This window comes from Nematostella vectensis, chromosome 3, assembly GCF_932526225.1.
Source record: "Nematostella vectensis chromosome 3, jaNemVect1.1, whole genome shotgun sequence".
Lineage (NCBI taxonomy): Eukaryota > Metazoa > Cnidaria > Anthozoa > Actiniaria > Edwardsiidae > Nematostella > Nematostella vectensis.
The window spans coordinates 16,281,895-16,297,708 of record NC_064036.1 but is presented as its reverse complement, the minus strand read 5'-3'; the positions used below and the strand labels follow the sequence as shown (position 1 = coordinate 16,297,708).

The 15,814-nt window shown below is 38.8% G+C and overlaps 1 protein-coding gene and 5 long non-coding RNA genes across 6 annotated transcripts; 3 read left to right on the top strand and 3 right to left on the bottom strand.

Moving 5' to 3' along the window:
• The first annotated feature begins 433 nt into the window (after nucleotides 1–433).
• On the top strand, nucleotides 434–2,559 carry LOC125561202. The gene is made up of 3 exons (XR_007307223.1): nucleotides 434–591; nucleotides 1,499–1,648; nucleotides 1,769–2,559. It is a non-coding gene; the product is annotated as an uncharacterized LOC125561202 (long non-coding RNA).
• A 217-nt stretch (nucleotides 2,560–2,776) lies between these two features.
• Nucleotides 2,777–6,455, bottom strand: LOC125561204. The gene is made up of 2 exons (XR_007307225.1): nucleotides 6,377–6,455; nucleotides 2,777–3,079 (listed from the first exon to the last, which is right to left on the bottom strand). It is a non-coding gene; the product is annotated as an uncharacterized LOC125561204 (long non-coding RNA).
• Nucleotides 6,039–7,945, top strand: LOC125561201. The gene is made up of 2 exons (XR_007307222.1): nucleotides 6,039–6,680; nucleotides 7,294–7,945. It is a non-coding gene; the product is annotated as an uncharacterized LOC125561201 (long non-coding RNA).
• LOC116614568 lies at nucleotides 7,791–9,278 on the bottom strand. Its single transcript, XR_004294624.2, has 2 exons — nucleotides 8,993–9,278; nucleotides 7,791–8,310 (listed from the first exon to the last, which is right to left on the bottom strand). It is a non-coding gene; the product is annotated as an uncharacterized LOC116614568 (long non-coding RNA).
• A 121-nt stretch (nucleotides 9,279–9,399) lies between these two features.
• LOC125561203 lies at nucleotides 9,400–11,907 on the top strand. Its single transcript, XR_007307224.1, has 3 exons — nucleotides 9,400–9,477; nucleotides 10,936–11,014; nucleotides 11,103–11,907. It is a non-coding gene; the product is annotated as an uncharacterized LOC125561203 (long non-coding RNA).
• Nucleotides 11,908–14,324: 2,417 nt separating this feature from the next.
• On the bottom strand, nucleotides 14,325–15,207 carry LOC116614582. The gene has a single exon (XM_032375725.2). It carries the CDS (start codon nucleotides 14,907–14,909, stop codon nucleotides 14,493–14,495), a length of 417 nt encoding a protein of 138 aa, XP_032231616.1. The 5' UTR covers nucleotides 14,910–15,207; the 3' UTR covers nucleotides 14,325–14,492.
• Nucleotides 15,208–15,814: the final 607 nt, after the last annotated feature.

Genomic DNA, 15,814 nt, shown 5'->3' with positions numbered 1-15,814 from the left:
AACATAACAAATAAACAGTTCAACAAATAAACCAATAAATAAAAAGTACTAATAATTGGAATGATTATAACAGTGATTATTGAATGATTATAAGAGAGTTTGTGAAATACATTTCCCGCCAAATTTATCGAAAATACCCGGATGACGGCGCGCTTGTATTTTCTCACACATTCTTGATCCACCACAACCGTTTATACTAAGGAATTTTTAATCGTCATGTTAAAATCTTCAAGTCGCCTAGTCTAGTTCTACAGCTTTTTTCTTTGTTTCGTAAATGGACAACGAACTCAAGAAAACAGGATTTGCAGTAACTTTCAATCCTGGAGGGAATGACGATTGCTTTTTCGCTGCGGCAGGCCCATCAACTTGGAGAATCAGTAATGCATGAGTCAACCCCCCCCCCCCCCCCCATCCACCCCGGGACGAGGTGGGGATTTGTTGTGAAATTATTCCTGAGGGGGTGGGGCATTGGAAGCGTTTCGCAATTTAACTTGCCCGTGGGGTCGGGCATAGGTGGGGATTTGGCCTGAGACTGCTAGTGAAGGTCAGCGGCAACCCGAATGAGAATGGCTTTGCAGTGTCTCTGTACAGGTCAGTGTACTTTATTTTAATCCTCATTTAAAGTCCATATAATCTTTCAGAGCTGATAGACTTTGTCAATTCTTTATATTTTCATCTTCCAAATGGTATGTGGTTCGTATGGACCCTGTAAAACACGCGTTCGCGCGAAATCTGTTATATTGAGGTATTTTGGTCAACCTCCGGAAAAAAGGCCGTGAACTGAAAGGCCCGGGTCCAGTCATTTGTGACGTAGATCGAGATGTCATCCAAATTACATTAGAAAACAGTATGCGCGCGCTAAACCGGTTCCCGTCTTCATGTCTTCTTAGTTATTGCTGAAGAACGTTGTGTGATTACAACTTTTACCGTCATCTTTATATATCAACCTGGTTGTCAAATGATTATTTAACTTCAGGAAACAAATCTGCAAAATTTAGCAGATATTTTTTAGTCTTTGAATTGTTTTTGCATTGTGCGCGCGCGCTGCATTCGCAATCAAGAATGGCGACATTCTCACGAGCGCGCACTGTTTTTGAAACCTACAACAAAACGATATTTTCTTTTTTCGCATACAATTCTCGACTTTAAATTATTCTTCGCTTCATTGTGGGTAGCATTGCAATAGAAAAAAATCCGCCAATATTTTGTGGTATCGCCATCTATGAATTTTTACGGATTTAAGGAAAATACGTTGTTTCAGATTTTCCCACCAAAACTTGGAATTATTCATTAATCTCCTTTCGCGCGGCCAGGAAAATTTTCAAAGATCTGTAGAAAATTCAGATTTCAATCAAATTCAATTCCCTTTTCAGAATTTGAAAGTCTATCTATGCTTTGTTTTGGCTAGATTGATATAAGTGAAAGGTTTTAAGAACTTTAAGTTTGTAGCCTTCTGCTTTAAAGTGAATACTACTATAATATTGTTTTTATTTTAAAGAGTGTGACGTCTATTGCCTGTGTGGACAAGGTGAAAGTGGTGAGATGATCGCATGTGACAGTCCCAGCTGCCCAATTGTTTGGTTCCATATGGATTGCATTGGCATGACGACTGCTCCAGACGGAGAATGGCTTTGCAGGGTCAGTAAAGGTCAGTGTACTTGATTATTGCAACTTGTTAACACTGACAGAATAGAGGGGTTTTGGAAGGATTAAAATAGTACAGTAGTAAATAAAAATACACTAAACCACATTGTATTCATATTTTCAGGTTAACCAAGATGTGCCAGCTACTGAAAACCCTGTCCCCAGGGTGGGGCATTTGGTAAAGATTCGCTATTGGACTGTGTCCCTAGGGTGGGGCATTTGGTAAAGATTCGCTATTGGACTGTGTCCCCAGGGTGGGGCATTTGGTAAAGATTCGCTATTGGACTTTGACCCTAGGGTGGGGCATTTGGTAAAGATTCGCTATTGGACTGTGTCCCTAGGGTGGGGCATTTGGTAAAGATTCGCTATTGGACTGTGTCCCCAGGGTGGGGCATTTGGTAAAGATTCGCTATTGGACTGTGTCCCCAGGGTGAGGCATTTGGTAAAGATTCGCTATTGGACTGTGTCCCCAGGGTGGGGCATTTGGTAAAGATTCGCTATTGGACTGTGTCCCCAGGGTGGGGCATTTGGTAAAGATTCGCTATTGGACTGTGTCCCCAGGGTGGGGCATTTGGTAAAGATTCGCTATTGGACTGTGTCCCCAGGGTGGGGCATTTGGTAAAGATTCGCTATTGGACTGTGTCCCCAGGGTGGGGCATTTGGTGAAGATTCGCTATTGAACTGTCCCCAGGGTGGGGCATTTGGTAAAGATTCGCTATTGGACTGTGTCCCCAGGGGTGGGGACATTAAATGAGATTTGACCAAGGGTTTTGTCTAATCCCCACCTTGTCCCGGGGTGGGGGGGTCGGGGTTTTCGTTGACTCATGCATAACCAGGTTGAATAATGCGGTGTTAAAGTACCTTAAAAAGAATCAGTTTGATGTGAGTTTACACAAGTAAATACCTTTATATTAACTAGTTTTCTTTTTAGTTGTTTCTTTCATTTTAATGAGCTAGTCCTTAAAAGAAATCGCTTGCATGCTCGATATGCTCTGCAGTTGACTAGAGACGGGTCGAGGTTTAGCTGAAGCGTTTTCACTCTAAAAGAGTCGGATCTGTCCTGGCTTGTAACTAGTTGTTTGTGAACTGAAAGTATTAGTGGCTTCAAGAAAAATGAACCGACTCCCAGAAAAAAGCACACAGCGATCGCGATTTATTGATTTCATCTCAAACGGCAGCATGATGGAGGTGACAGATTCCAATTCATGTCCAAAGAGAACTTTGCGGATACCATAATGCCTGGGAGTTGGAGAGAGGCCATAAAGAAGCTGAGGGACGACTTTGCCATCGATCTGGTAATCCAGACATTCTTGGTTGTTTTCCGCCAGGAGTTGGTGATAGTGACAATTGATCAAATACGTTCTGACTTGGATCTTTTACTTGCCATTTTTACACTAGTCCACACATCCCGGGGGGTGGGGGGAGGGGACTCTCCCTAAAAAATGAATTTAGCAAAATGGGTGTGGTTTCTGGTTTTTTTTTAACCCTAAGTGATAGCAGATAAAACAAACAGATTATCAGGTTTCAGCAGTTCGGGCATCTAAGACTCTCCTATCAAGCATGCCTCAGAAAGTCCTACAAACTGTAACAGGAAGTGTGAGTCGGTCCCCTGGTAGACACCCTAAGGAATAGCAGATTTCCAGAAGACTCTAAGGGATAGCACTTCGGGTAAATTTTATACCCTAAGGGATAGGACAAGCATGTGTACATTTTTTTAGGGAGAGTTCCCCCCCCCCCCCCCCCCCCCCCGCAACATATTCTACCAATGCAACAATTGATTGATAACTCAGTTGGGTAATACAACAGGCTGATGGAACAAATGTAATAGAATAAAAAGAAAATTCCATCTAAAAGTGGTTTGTTTTGATATAGGATGATAAAACCGGCATATGTATCACAGTGTTGACACAAAGAAGCCTAATACTGGCACGAGCAGCTATTTTATTTTATTTTATTTTTTACGCTGTGTAAGAAATGAGAGATCAGTCTGCCTTTCGCAGGCTACAATTGCCTCTGCTCGCAGGAGACACGGCAGCTGTGTACGGAAACCCAAATGCTAGAGACATGGCAGTGTCAGAAAATCGTCTTTTTCAAGCAAATGAAGTAGTTTTAAATTTCCTCACACTTTGAAGTTATTTTAAATTACCCGGCGTAACAAACTGAACAAAATTTTAATCGAAATTTGAACAAAGGAAAATCGAAGGTGAAAAATAACATTTTTTATATTTACTTCTCTAATTAAGCCCATTCATAAAAAAACACAAACACATGTTCCTGTGGTATGTATTATGTTGAGGAAACTTCTTTTTGCATGAAAATTCTGTAATCAGAAAAACACCAGAAAAAAGAAAACAACGGAATATACCAGATAACCAACATTTTATAGTGACCAAATCAACTTGTTCAAACACTTTCTCAATAAATGGCCTTTTCTAATTCTACAGAAAAAGAAAAGATGTCATTGCGCATCTCCTATGGAGTGGTGGGATGAAGAAACCTATAACCCAGGCTTTCCATTATGGAAAGGGATCCCGCTGGTTGTTGTATATGTTAATTTTTAAAATAAAAGTTACGAATCAAAAGGTTCAGAAGATTCAGATGATAATCATGGTGGAGACAAGAACAGTAAAAAGCGTAATGCTCGGTTCCGGTCAGCACCAAGTAAAGCCTTTACAAGATCATTGGAATAAGCCAAAAAGGAGAGATATACATTGTTAGATAGTCAAAAGAAGGATGGTACTTGAGGTAATGAGGATCAATTAAAGTTCCTCACAAAAAACTGGGTGCTATTTTATTCTCTTCAAAATTAAAAACAATAAACAAATACATATCAAATTCCTATACATTAATAAGTATATCAGTAAATCACACTATCATAGTGGGTTTGAGGTAAAAGTACTCATTCCCTGCCTGTACTGTCCCAATTCCTTTTACGTACTACTTTACTGAACTTGCAAAGATAGGGCTTTATCATTTTCTTTCTCTTGTGTAAGTTTCAAAGTAAGCAATTCAAAAATCGGAAAAATATCTTTATTAACCTTCTCTCTTGTGCTTTAGAATGTAACTTTGCTAAGGGTGGATTAAAAGCACTCCAACATATTTGAAAAATATTTTATTATACAGTTAAGAACCACAGATAAGAACCTTGAATGAGCCTGTTAACCTAAAATTATCAAATTAGAATCCTTTTTATAAGCATCTATTTAGCCTATAATTTGAAATAGGTTGAAATAGGAAAATTGATTTCTAAATAGTTTTAAATTTGATCTTAAGGGATCATATAGGAGACCTGTTTTTGTTTTTTATGATTAACTTACTACCTCAATTACTTTACCATGAGTCATTGTAATAGCAAGAGACTATTTATGAACCTTAATAGCCTAAATGTCACTAACCACACATTATACAAGAACCTGTCAGGCTAACTTGGAAAAAACTAGCTTTATAACTCTGGTTCATTTTTCAGAACCATTTTTCCATTAAAATATAATCTTACTTTTTGTTACTTTATATGTGTTTATTTTTGGTGACCTACATTAAATACCAATGCTTTATATGTACATCCTGCCCTGGGTCATTCCTCTTAGCCAGCAGCTTGTGTCTCAGCTTTATTTCAGAATCTCTTGCTGAGATTAACCAGAAGAAGTTTGGAGAAAAGCATTTAAGAAAAAACTGGTAATTTCCATACGATAATTCATAAAATTCATTCTAATTCTAATTCATAAAACCTAAAACTAAAAATAGGATACAAATTATACCACATAAACCTAATTTATAAAACCTAAAACTAAAAAAACACATTGCTTTTGAGCAAATTGCTCTTCTACAAAAAAGCTGTCTTGGCTTTCTATAAAACCTGAATTTTACTTTTGGACCACATTATATTGTGACATGAGAAAAAAAAAGTTTTTTTTAAGGTTTGTAAGAAAACATTGAGGTACCCAGGGTTAATGAAAATATTGTAGGTGGTATCAAAACAAGGCATATTTTTAGGTAATAACAAATCCTCAAGGTCCTAATGTGTATGTGCAACTTTTTTTAAAAATCAAAACAGAATTCCAGAATAGTCGATTTAAATTTAAAGTGTTTATCAAATATATGTTGTTTTTCACAAATTACTAATACTTAGGGTTTTAGGAGACCAGCTCTCAATTTCTTTAAGGTTTTAGGAAACCAGTTCTCTATTTCATTCTCCAAAGAAAGCTGGAGCTTAAATGAATTACCCAAGTAATTCATTTAAGCCCTGCTCATCTTTGTGGGAATTTGACCAATCATTCATTGAAATGAATTAAAAATCACTTTTGGTTTTATTTCTAGTATATCATAGCTGTCAACCTAACTTTGACAGAAATCTTGTGAAATCGGATTAAATACGTGGAAATATGTGGAAAAAAAAACACAAGAGAGCCAATGCGGATGAATACAGAGAATGTATGAACATTCTCACAAAAATTAGGTTTATGATGAGGTCCAAAATCTTGTGACAGAGTTGACAGTTCTGGTAACTTATATTCAATTTATTCATGAATAGTAGTTATAATTTTCCTATGATAGATGGTGAATGGCAGATTTAGGGATCGAATTTGATAAATACAGCCTAGAATATTTATTCCCTGAGGTAAGTACTTAAAGTAAATTAAATTCAACAATGAAAAAGGTGTTTAAAGGGGAACTGCAAGCTAAATACAACCAGGACTCGTATTTAGATGTAAAAACAAAAAAATACGCTTACTGTAGGTGTTTTCGCGCGGTTATAATTCGTTTTCGAGAAATTCGACGTTTCGCCGCCATCTTGGATGTTTTGCTCGTTAGCGCATAAACTGTCAGCGGTCGCTTTTGTGACGTACTGTATGAACAAGATGGCGTGGTCTACGTTGCTCTTTGGCATTACCGCTGAAACTTTGTTGCAGCCATTTGTTTTCGTCTCATTTCACGTTGCATCAAACAACCTCACGTTGAATCATTCAAGCTCGAAACTATGCAAGAGCAAGCATATCACAACCAAATCACAATGGATCTGAGGAATCGGTGTACATGTGCGTAAAAACTTTGTCGTGCTGCTAATGAAGTTATTAGCCTTAGAAATGGGTAAAATAAGCTTTTACTTGAAAATGAATAAGAAGATTCAGGTATAACATTTTCCTTGTCTTACATTCTACATTTCGAGTACTTTGCTTTGAAGTCAATTGTGTAACATGACATCCGAAATTGCATCCTTCATACGCTAGGCTAATATGAGAATTTATTTAGAAACTTCAGGTTTTCATTCTTCTTTATTTTGCGAAATATCTTTAGTAATGTTACTGTAATAGCTTTGACCTGCTATGGTTTTAATCTGTATTTTATAATATGAATGGCGTTTTCTTTAAAATAGTTCATATATCATTTATTGTTAATTATACATTATATATTATTTAAAATTTATACTGTAAGGATGCTGTAATGTTTTTCAGTCAATAAAGTACAACCATCATTTTATTGGCTACTTTTTACACAATTATTTGAACTCATGGATGCCTACTATAGTGTTTCAATATAGCCTCTTGATTGTCTGCTGGTATTTGGACTTTTCATAATATGAAAGTACTGTAAGTTATAATAAATACATTCCTTTTTTTTATAAGAACCTTATAATATTTTTTTTATTAGAGTGATGCTCTAAAAATGAAGAATCAAGCTAGTGACTTAAAATACTATTGTACAAACAGTCCATTTTATTTGTTCATTTTGGTGGCAGTCACAATGTGATGTGCTGCTTATCATTTTCTGGAATGTGGTTGATGACTGCATTCCCCACCTCTGGATGATAAAAGTCCAATCAAATGTTACCAAATGTTACCAGTATATGAGAATGTTTGAATGCAAGGATTACACTGATGAAGAACCTAAAAAGAATAACTTCATGCTTCACACCTGCTATATATGTGAGTCTACATTCATTTTGACTATGTGGAATATACTGAGTTGTTTCAATCAAATTGCAAATATCTGAATCTAGGGTTATGGGTCAGTGTTAGACTTTTACTTGAACACAATCAATATCAATCATTAATAGATTGGGCAAAAAGATCAACCCTTTTAGTTTTCTATGGACAGAAGCATGTTGGCACCACACACTGCCAATATCTGAACTAGTTTTTATATGATTTTGTATAGTGTACCCCTTGCCTGTAGCCTGGAGTGTGTCAATGAGGGGGAGGTGGTTGTTGGATTGGGGCTGCAATTCCCTTGGAAATGTACTAATGCTCAGCAGAAATCTGATATTAATTTTTTTGTGGAACCAATAAATGGCAGAAATAGAGAGGAGTTGTCTTGTTTTATTTTATATGAACATTTATTAGCTTATTTTTTAGTGCTACCTTCTATGTGATTACAGAAAAAGCTCTGCTAACTAGGGGCTAAAATCACCAAGTGCCAAAAGCTAGAGACAGAGATTTTGAAATAAAACCCCTATTTCTATCATTCTAAACCCCCTCTTTCTATTTTCTTTTAAGACCCCTCTTCTAGCTGAAGAACAAAATGTCCTGGAGGCTGACTAGTGAGGCTTACTAGGGGAGTTTTGATGCTGTTATGGTGATTCCAAATTTGTTATAGTTGTTCATATTTTACCAAGATGGTGAACATCATACCATGCACGATCTCTACTGCATGATTACTTGAAATGCACTGAAAAAAAAAGGGGTTGCTTTTTTACAATAATTTTACCGTAAATATAAGCCTGTTTTTATGATTTGGCGCTTTAATTCCAGTAAGCATGGTCTTTTGTAGTGTTTGGTATTTAAGAACTATTCCGCAACAATTGATGACTGATTATTTCATTTTATCAACACTCTCCCAGACTATGAATTATTTTCAAGAGTTGGAGCCATTCGAGAAAAGAGGAGTTGCTTTTGATTCTGCACACATAGCCCACATATAAACTGTATTGTGCTTGCTATACCCAGATTTTTTTGTCTTATCATTGGGTAGCATGTAACTTATTCTGTTATCCTTCAGGTTCTTTATACCAGTTCTCCTACTCTGTTCAATCCCGAAGAACGACCCTCATTTTACAACAACAGTTTTTAATGCAAAGACTCACTGAGACGAGAGTATACAATCAAATACACAACTTTTAGCAGTTCATCTACACAATTTTATTAGAAGGTCTGTTCGGCAGTAATAGCTAGCATACAATAAGTATAAATACAATCAACAAATAATCTAAAAAAATCTACTTCATCGACTATTTCCTCGCTAAAAAAGCTGCATGTAAACACGTACTCTTATCGAATTTATTTCCAATTTGCTAAATGCCTTCTATTTACATTTTCAACAGTATTACAAAATATTTCAAAATATCACTTACAGTTTTTCTGTTACGTGGAAAAGTATTTATATCCAGGTACTTGTGGCGGATCAAACGATAAGTTATATGTTGTAAGTTTATCGAACAGTTGTATGAGTACATGAAGTCGCACATATTGGGTTTTGTTTCACCTCATGGTCTTCTGTCACACTTTTTCGATCTTGTTTTAAACAGTGTTCCCCTAATTGATGTTCTGCGTCCTACGGAGTAACATCATACTTTGTATCTGAGTTTGATATGCTGCAACCTCGGTGATTACAGCTCGAAGCAAGTTTACAAGGAGTAGTCTGAGTGTAACTCGAAGAGGCGCGCCCGCAATGAGAATAAATATTTGCATAAGGCGGGAACAAAACGCCATCTTGTTCATACAGTACGTCACAAAAGCGACCGCTGACAGCTTATGCGCTGACGAGCAAAACATCCAAGATGGCGGCGAAACGTCGAATTTCTCGAAAACGAATCATAACCGCGCGAAAACACCTACAGTAAGCGTATTTTTTGTTTTTACATCTCAATATGAGTCCTGGTTGTATTTAGCTTGCAGTTCCCCTTTAAAGTTTGAAAACAAAACAATCGTTCCGCTAAGTACTTTAATACAATACGCCAACTTACCTACGTCTGCCAGTGCTAGAACAAATACATAGGAGCACTTGTCGGAGGTGTCCATAAAATTAGCTTGTTTTTTCTATCTTTATCTTGTGGCTTACTCTGACATTTCAGCTGACCTTGACTCGAGCACAAGACTTGACTCTTCAAAACTTTCAACCATGCTTTTACACAGTCTTTTGCACATAATTAGACAAGTTCATATCCGTGGTTAGCATTCCCACGAATGTATTTTTTTCAAGCACTTCTTTTTCGACAATTCTTGGCTTCTCTGCAGTCAGTTTGTGTGTGTCTTTGAGGGGCAGAAATACTCTAGCAGCGTCCGCCATATTGTTTTGCGTGCTCTAGAGGCCTAGGCCGAAGCAGATCGCGGCTGGCTGCTTGTGACAATGACGTCATGACCACAAAAACTGAGTCGCCTAGTTATAGACCATTTCTATACCTATGGGGCTCCGCGCGCGGCCTACTGCCGCGCTGGCTCCGCTATAAACTCTACCAGAAATCTCTTACTACAAAAGAAAAAGATGTAATTTTTGCGGGATTTCGACTTGTCAACTCTTTATCACAGTGTTCTTCAAATACAAGCGAGGCTTCAGCACTTGCAAATCACAGAGATTTAAAAAGTGAACAGTCAAGGAATGTACAGTTAAAGCCTGGTAATATTTGTATCGAGGTAGATGGGCTCTAGGTGCCCCTAAATAAAACAACAGAAGGGAAAAACTTTGCCGTCAAACGTACTTATCGATTTTGTGTAAGGCGTGAATGTGTAGCTGATCAACCACGTCACAGCAATCTTATCGTTCCTCCCTCTGTAATTAAACTTGACCTAAGTGAAATATTCACACAAGAATTGTACCAGGTGCTTGCAGATGAGGACATACTTTGAAATGAAAGTTCAAACACAGAATTGTATTATTTTGTGTTAATTGTTGTACTGTAGTAAAAATGTTGGCAAAAATTATGGACAATTTATAGTTTTCATTAAAGAACAGACAATATATAGTCAACACAACTAATAACTGGATGGATATCTGCATAAATCGAACATCGATAATCCAGGGGCGGCGGTAGGGGGGGGGGGGGGGGGCAGGGGAGGGGCAGCGGCCCCTCACCTCTGAGCGGATGTTTCTTTATATGTGAACGTTTTGTTTTTAAACTAAAGGGGTTCAAGCGGTACATATGCAACAGACAACAAATTTGTTGAACAATTTAAAATCCCGTGCATAGAAACCTAGGTTAACAGCGTTCTTATAAATAGCACGAATTTGAAATCAGAAATTAGCTTCACGCACTGGAGTACTTTTTCATATATTATATTTGTTGTATTTGAACTTTAGGCACACCATGGGTATTGGGATGACTTTTTTCGATTGGAAGAAAAATAAGGTTACTCTCTGACTGCATGATCGCACAAAGGTATTTACAAGTACTGATATCTCTACATTATTACTCGATGTTCGAATCCAGACATAAAATTTGCTCCGTTTTTTGCGCTCGCACCCAGGATCCCTCGATGCTTAAAATTCAAGATGGCGCCCGATTACCGGAACGGAGCGGATTTTCCGCGATAAAACACCGAGTACCGCCTGCTAGCAGGCTAACCATTGCGTGATCTCACCGTGACATGTTCTAACGTGACGTGTCTGACCGGGACGTGTCTCCCCTCCAGAGAGGAGCCAAAAAGAGGCCGTACGTGGCGTCCATCTTCGTGGCCGTCATCTCCATGCTCTTCATTCTGATCGGGAACCTGAACGCGCTGGCCCCCATGCCCTTCCTCGTTACCTACGCCGCTATCGAATACGCCTACTTTAATCTCGCCTTGAGCTACAATCTCGAGCAGAAACAAAAGCTACTCGACGCCGTGCGCCCATGTAGCATGATTTTCGTTCCTATCTGATTTTGTTCCGGCCGGAACAAAATCTAAAGTCCTAGAAAAACAGTTCCGGCCGGAACGAATCATCTGAATTTTCGAGATTTTGTTCCCGGGAATTCAGTTCCGCACCCGCGATTTTAGTTCCTACTCTAACAACCACCAAACCCTGACCTCCAAACTTGTAAACAATAATACTTATGGTGCGACAAACACGACCCGTCAATCAAAATACTTGACGCATCAATAACGTCACCTGGTAGAAAGAAAGACAGACTTACGAGTTCTCACGTTAAAATATAGTGAGATTTTTATTTTGACAGCTTTCTAAGGTAACTCAAACTTAACTCAAACTTAACTCAAACTCAATTCAAACTCAACTCGATGATTAGTCTATCTAAAAAAAAGCATCTAAGGCATCACTGACAGTGCTATAAAATGCTTACTTCTAATTTCAAACCAAACCCTTTCATTGATCTATGTTTGGGGTAGAGAGAAAGCAAAGAATATCAATTGACTAAAAAATAGTTGAAGAGAGAGGAGATATAAAGGAAATTGACTAAACTTTAAAGGTTTGGTGAAAAAAATATAACAGTAATGTAAATAATTTGATTGCACATTTCTTGACATTTCCCCTTAAACAATTATCTTAACCCTTTCACCACCACAGGCCTCTAAAGAGGCCATTTCTATGCTATCCAAGCTATGTGAACATAATTCTATTATTGAAAAAGAACAAGGTTGTTTTGCCCTAAAAAAACCCTTCCTCTTAATAATAGTTCCATTAATGTACATTTGTAAAGCTACATTCTGACAAGCTTTGTCCTTGAAGAAGAAGAACAAGAAATGGATGAAACAGGATTTTAAAGATAGAATATAGTGTCAGACACAATTTTAGATAAGATGCAATACTGAAGTTTGAATGTACCATTTTAAGTGGTGATTTTCCATCCCCATGGGAATTAATATTTACAAATATACATCCAGTAATGCATTATGTTTTGCGAAACCCTGGATCCAACCATTCCAATGAAATAAATCTAACCTCTAAAATAAATGTAATGGGAAAAAGACTTGGAAAGGAAATCCTAAAAAAGATATAAGTGAAAGTACTTAATGAACATTTCTAATTTAAAAATCAAATCTCTTCATTAATTTATTTTTGGTGTAGAGGGGAAATAGCAAAGAGCATCAATTGCATAAAAATAGTCAACAGGGAGAAGGAAAACAAAGAAATATGACTTTTCTTTAAATGTTTGAAAAGAAAATATAATAACAATAATGTGTATATTCAGTACTTTCCTATTATTTTCCTATTATTTATTCAGTACTTTCCTATTTATTTTCTTTCCCATTATCTTTGGGTTGATAGAAAACTGTTTTCTTTACATATTTATTATTTAAAAAGCAAAAGTTTGTTTTGAGTTTTATATAATATAAGTATCTTGTTCTAAAAAAAACCTATTAAGTGTGTACTGCTGAATCATATAGTAATGCCCTAGTCATTTGCACCCCCTCCCTTATGGTCCTAGGGAAGTCAGGGGTTAATGTGGGGTTTTAGATTACATTTTAACCAGAATATATCAAGAGGGGTGATGGTATTAAAAGTTTTTGACTCTTAACTTGGAAACAGGCTTTTATTAAAGTCTAATCCCCCACCCTTTCCTTGGACCATGTGTGGGGGGTATCAAATGACTAGTGAATAGGAACCCCCTACTGATATCTTTCAAGACATGGTTCTCAATTCTCATGTCTTCCAGTCTTTAGCATTCATCTTGGCTCTCAGGTAGTCCCTGGTTCATAAAAGAGTGAAATTTCTTTCAAAACAATCTTTTCATCAAGACATTTATAATCTGACGAATTTTCACAACTATTTGAAAAAAAAATAAACACATGAGATGCAAGATGCAGACAATAACAACAATACATATTGGCAATAGGGGTTAAATAAGTTGCTTTGTTATATGGCTACGATAGTACGCGCGCTGTGATTGGCTAATTGGTAGTCGTGACATTCCCGTATTGCCCGTATCTGAGGGCATTACGGAATTCCGTATTGCCCTACGCAAAAAAAAAAAATTCACAATCTTCTGTTTGTTGGATTTTTTCCACCTTTTCCAAACTGTAAAATGAGCGACAGCGACGTTCGAGTAGCGAATTCTAACACCCAGAATAAACAGAAATGGTTGATTGCCCGTCTTTTTCCGTATCCGGAGCGGGACATTTTGTAAGCTTTTTGTGTTGTTTAGTTCGATTGCACGGATTTCGCTAAAGCAGAATCGACCAAAAAACCAAAGCCACCAAAAAAAAGACAAGAAACAAACAGGTCTTAAAGTCGATAATGGAGGACGAGCACTCTGAGTCGGAAATATATTATCCTGCAGAGATTGAAAAGGAAAATTTTGACAACGAAAAGAAAAAAACAATAGGATGACTAGCCGCCAGCGATAGCCAAGAAATACAAAGCTTAAGTTATTTATATCGGATAATCAAACAAATGAATACATAACAGGGGATGTACAGACCCAGAAAAGTCTTTTTAAGATAAGTACTGCCTGTTATTTGCAAATGCAATATTTCCATCAAATCATAAAGCAGCACAAAGCGATGTATATATATATATATACCTACTTGAAAAGAAGAGGAGGGAGGGCGGGGCAAAACAAACTCCTCTGAATCTCTGCAAGTCGAGCAGGCTACAAAAACATGCGATAGGGGGCGCCTACAGCGAGCTCAGGGGCGAGCACTAGAACCCGGGCTCGCGCGGTCAGACTCGATTTTTTAAAACCTCGTCTAAATTGCATTCAAACACATTTAAACTCATCGTCTGATAAGTTTGGGGTCAGGTACTGGATTGCGACGGCCCACGAGTTGCGCTCTCCCAGGGAACCATGGCAACTAGGCCACAATCCCCCGCCAAAAAGGTGCTTGAAAAGGAGGGAGAGTGGAAGGGGCCATGGGACCTCCAGACCCCAAACCAAACAAGCACCACACACACACCATCGAACATGGGAGACTGATTTATTAGACTAGTTTACTGGAAGCCCCCGCTAGAACGTCGGCTGGCGTGCGGATATAGGAGCGATACGCGCCGCTGGTCCAGCGACCGAGAGTCTGTATCAAGTGGTCCGGTAGGCCATTGCAGGCCGCCACCGTGGCGGCTCCTATGCGGAAGCTATGGCTAGAATAGTTACCGGGAACGCCTTCGAGCTGGAGAATTTCTCGGAGCCAACTAGTAAGCTTTTGACGGGATAAGGGCTGACCTGATTCCATTACGAACAACGGGCCGGGCGCGCCACCTCTGCGGGCGGGGTACCCTAGCACCGCCTCCACGGCGCATACAGGGGGCTTGGCTCTACCGATGAAGACGTGTGTTCCCTTTCTAAACGGGTCAGTTTTGGACGCCTTCACGTGAATCCGCAGCATGGTTGGATTAGACATAGAGTCAACGGAGATGTCCCGGACACTTAAATGGAGATCTGGCAAAAAAAAATGCTACTACTGTTGACCGTAAACTCTGATGCGCGTAAGAAACCGAAGTAGGCCAGGCAGCATGCGGCCCAGAACATAGCATGGTCAAACAGCGTTAAATCCAGATGCTTATAAATCATTGACATGACCTCGGTGGTGACGGGAAGGCGCGAAGAGGGTGGTGTGCCTAGCGTGCGCTTTATGCCACGTAGAACCCTTTGCAATCGCAGGCGACCGGCAACCGGGTCAGGTAACCCTTGCTTGATGTGTAGGGCCCGTACGCTAGACATGTAGACATTAATGGATGAAGATTACAGAGAACTGGACAGGTAAGTAGCGAACAGGCCGCAACGAGGCCACAGAGGGCGCAACTAGGCCACCAAGGGCCGCAACTATAGGCCGCAGGGGCCGCAACTATAGGCCGCAAGGGCCGCAACTAGGCCACAAGGGCCGCAACTAGGCCACCAAGGGCCGCAACTATAGGCCGCAAGGGCCGCAACTAGGCCGCAAGGGCCGACAATACAGTAACAAAAACAAGAAACAGTGACAATACAATAGCAATAACAGAAGCAATGCTAATAGCAACAGCAATAGCGATAACAAAAGACATAGCCAAGGCAACGGCCACCAGGGCCGCCAGTAATATCAGCAGTGGCGATAACGAAAACACGTACAATTGCAGTAGCAGTGGCAATAGCGCTTGCAACAACCCTGACAATGACAATAACCATAATGCTGGCAATAGCAATAACAATAAAGCTGGCAATAGCACTAACAATAAAACTGGCAATAGCAATAACAATAATGCTGGCAATAGCAATAACAATAATGCTGGCAATAGCAATAACAATAATGCTGGCAATAACAATAAAGCT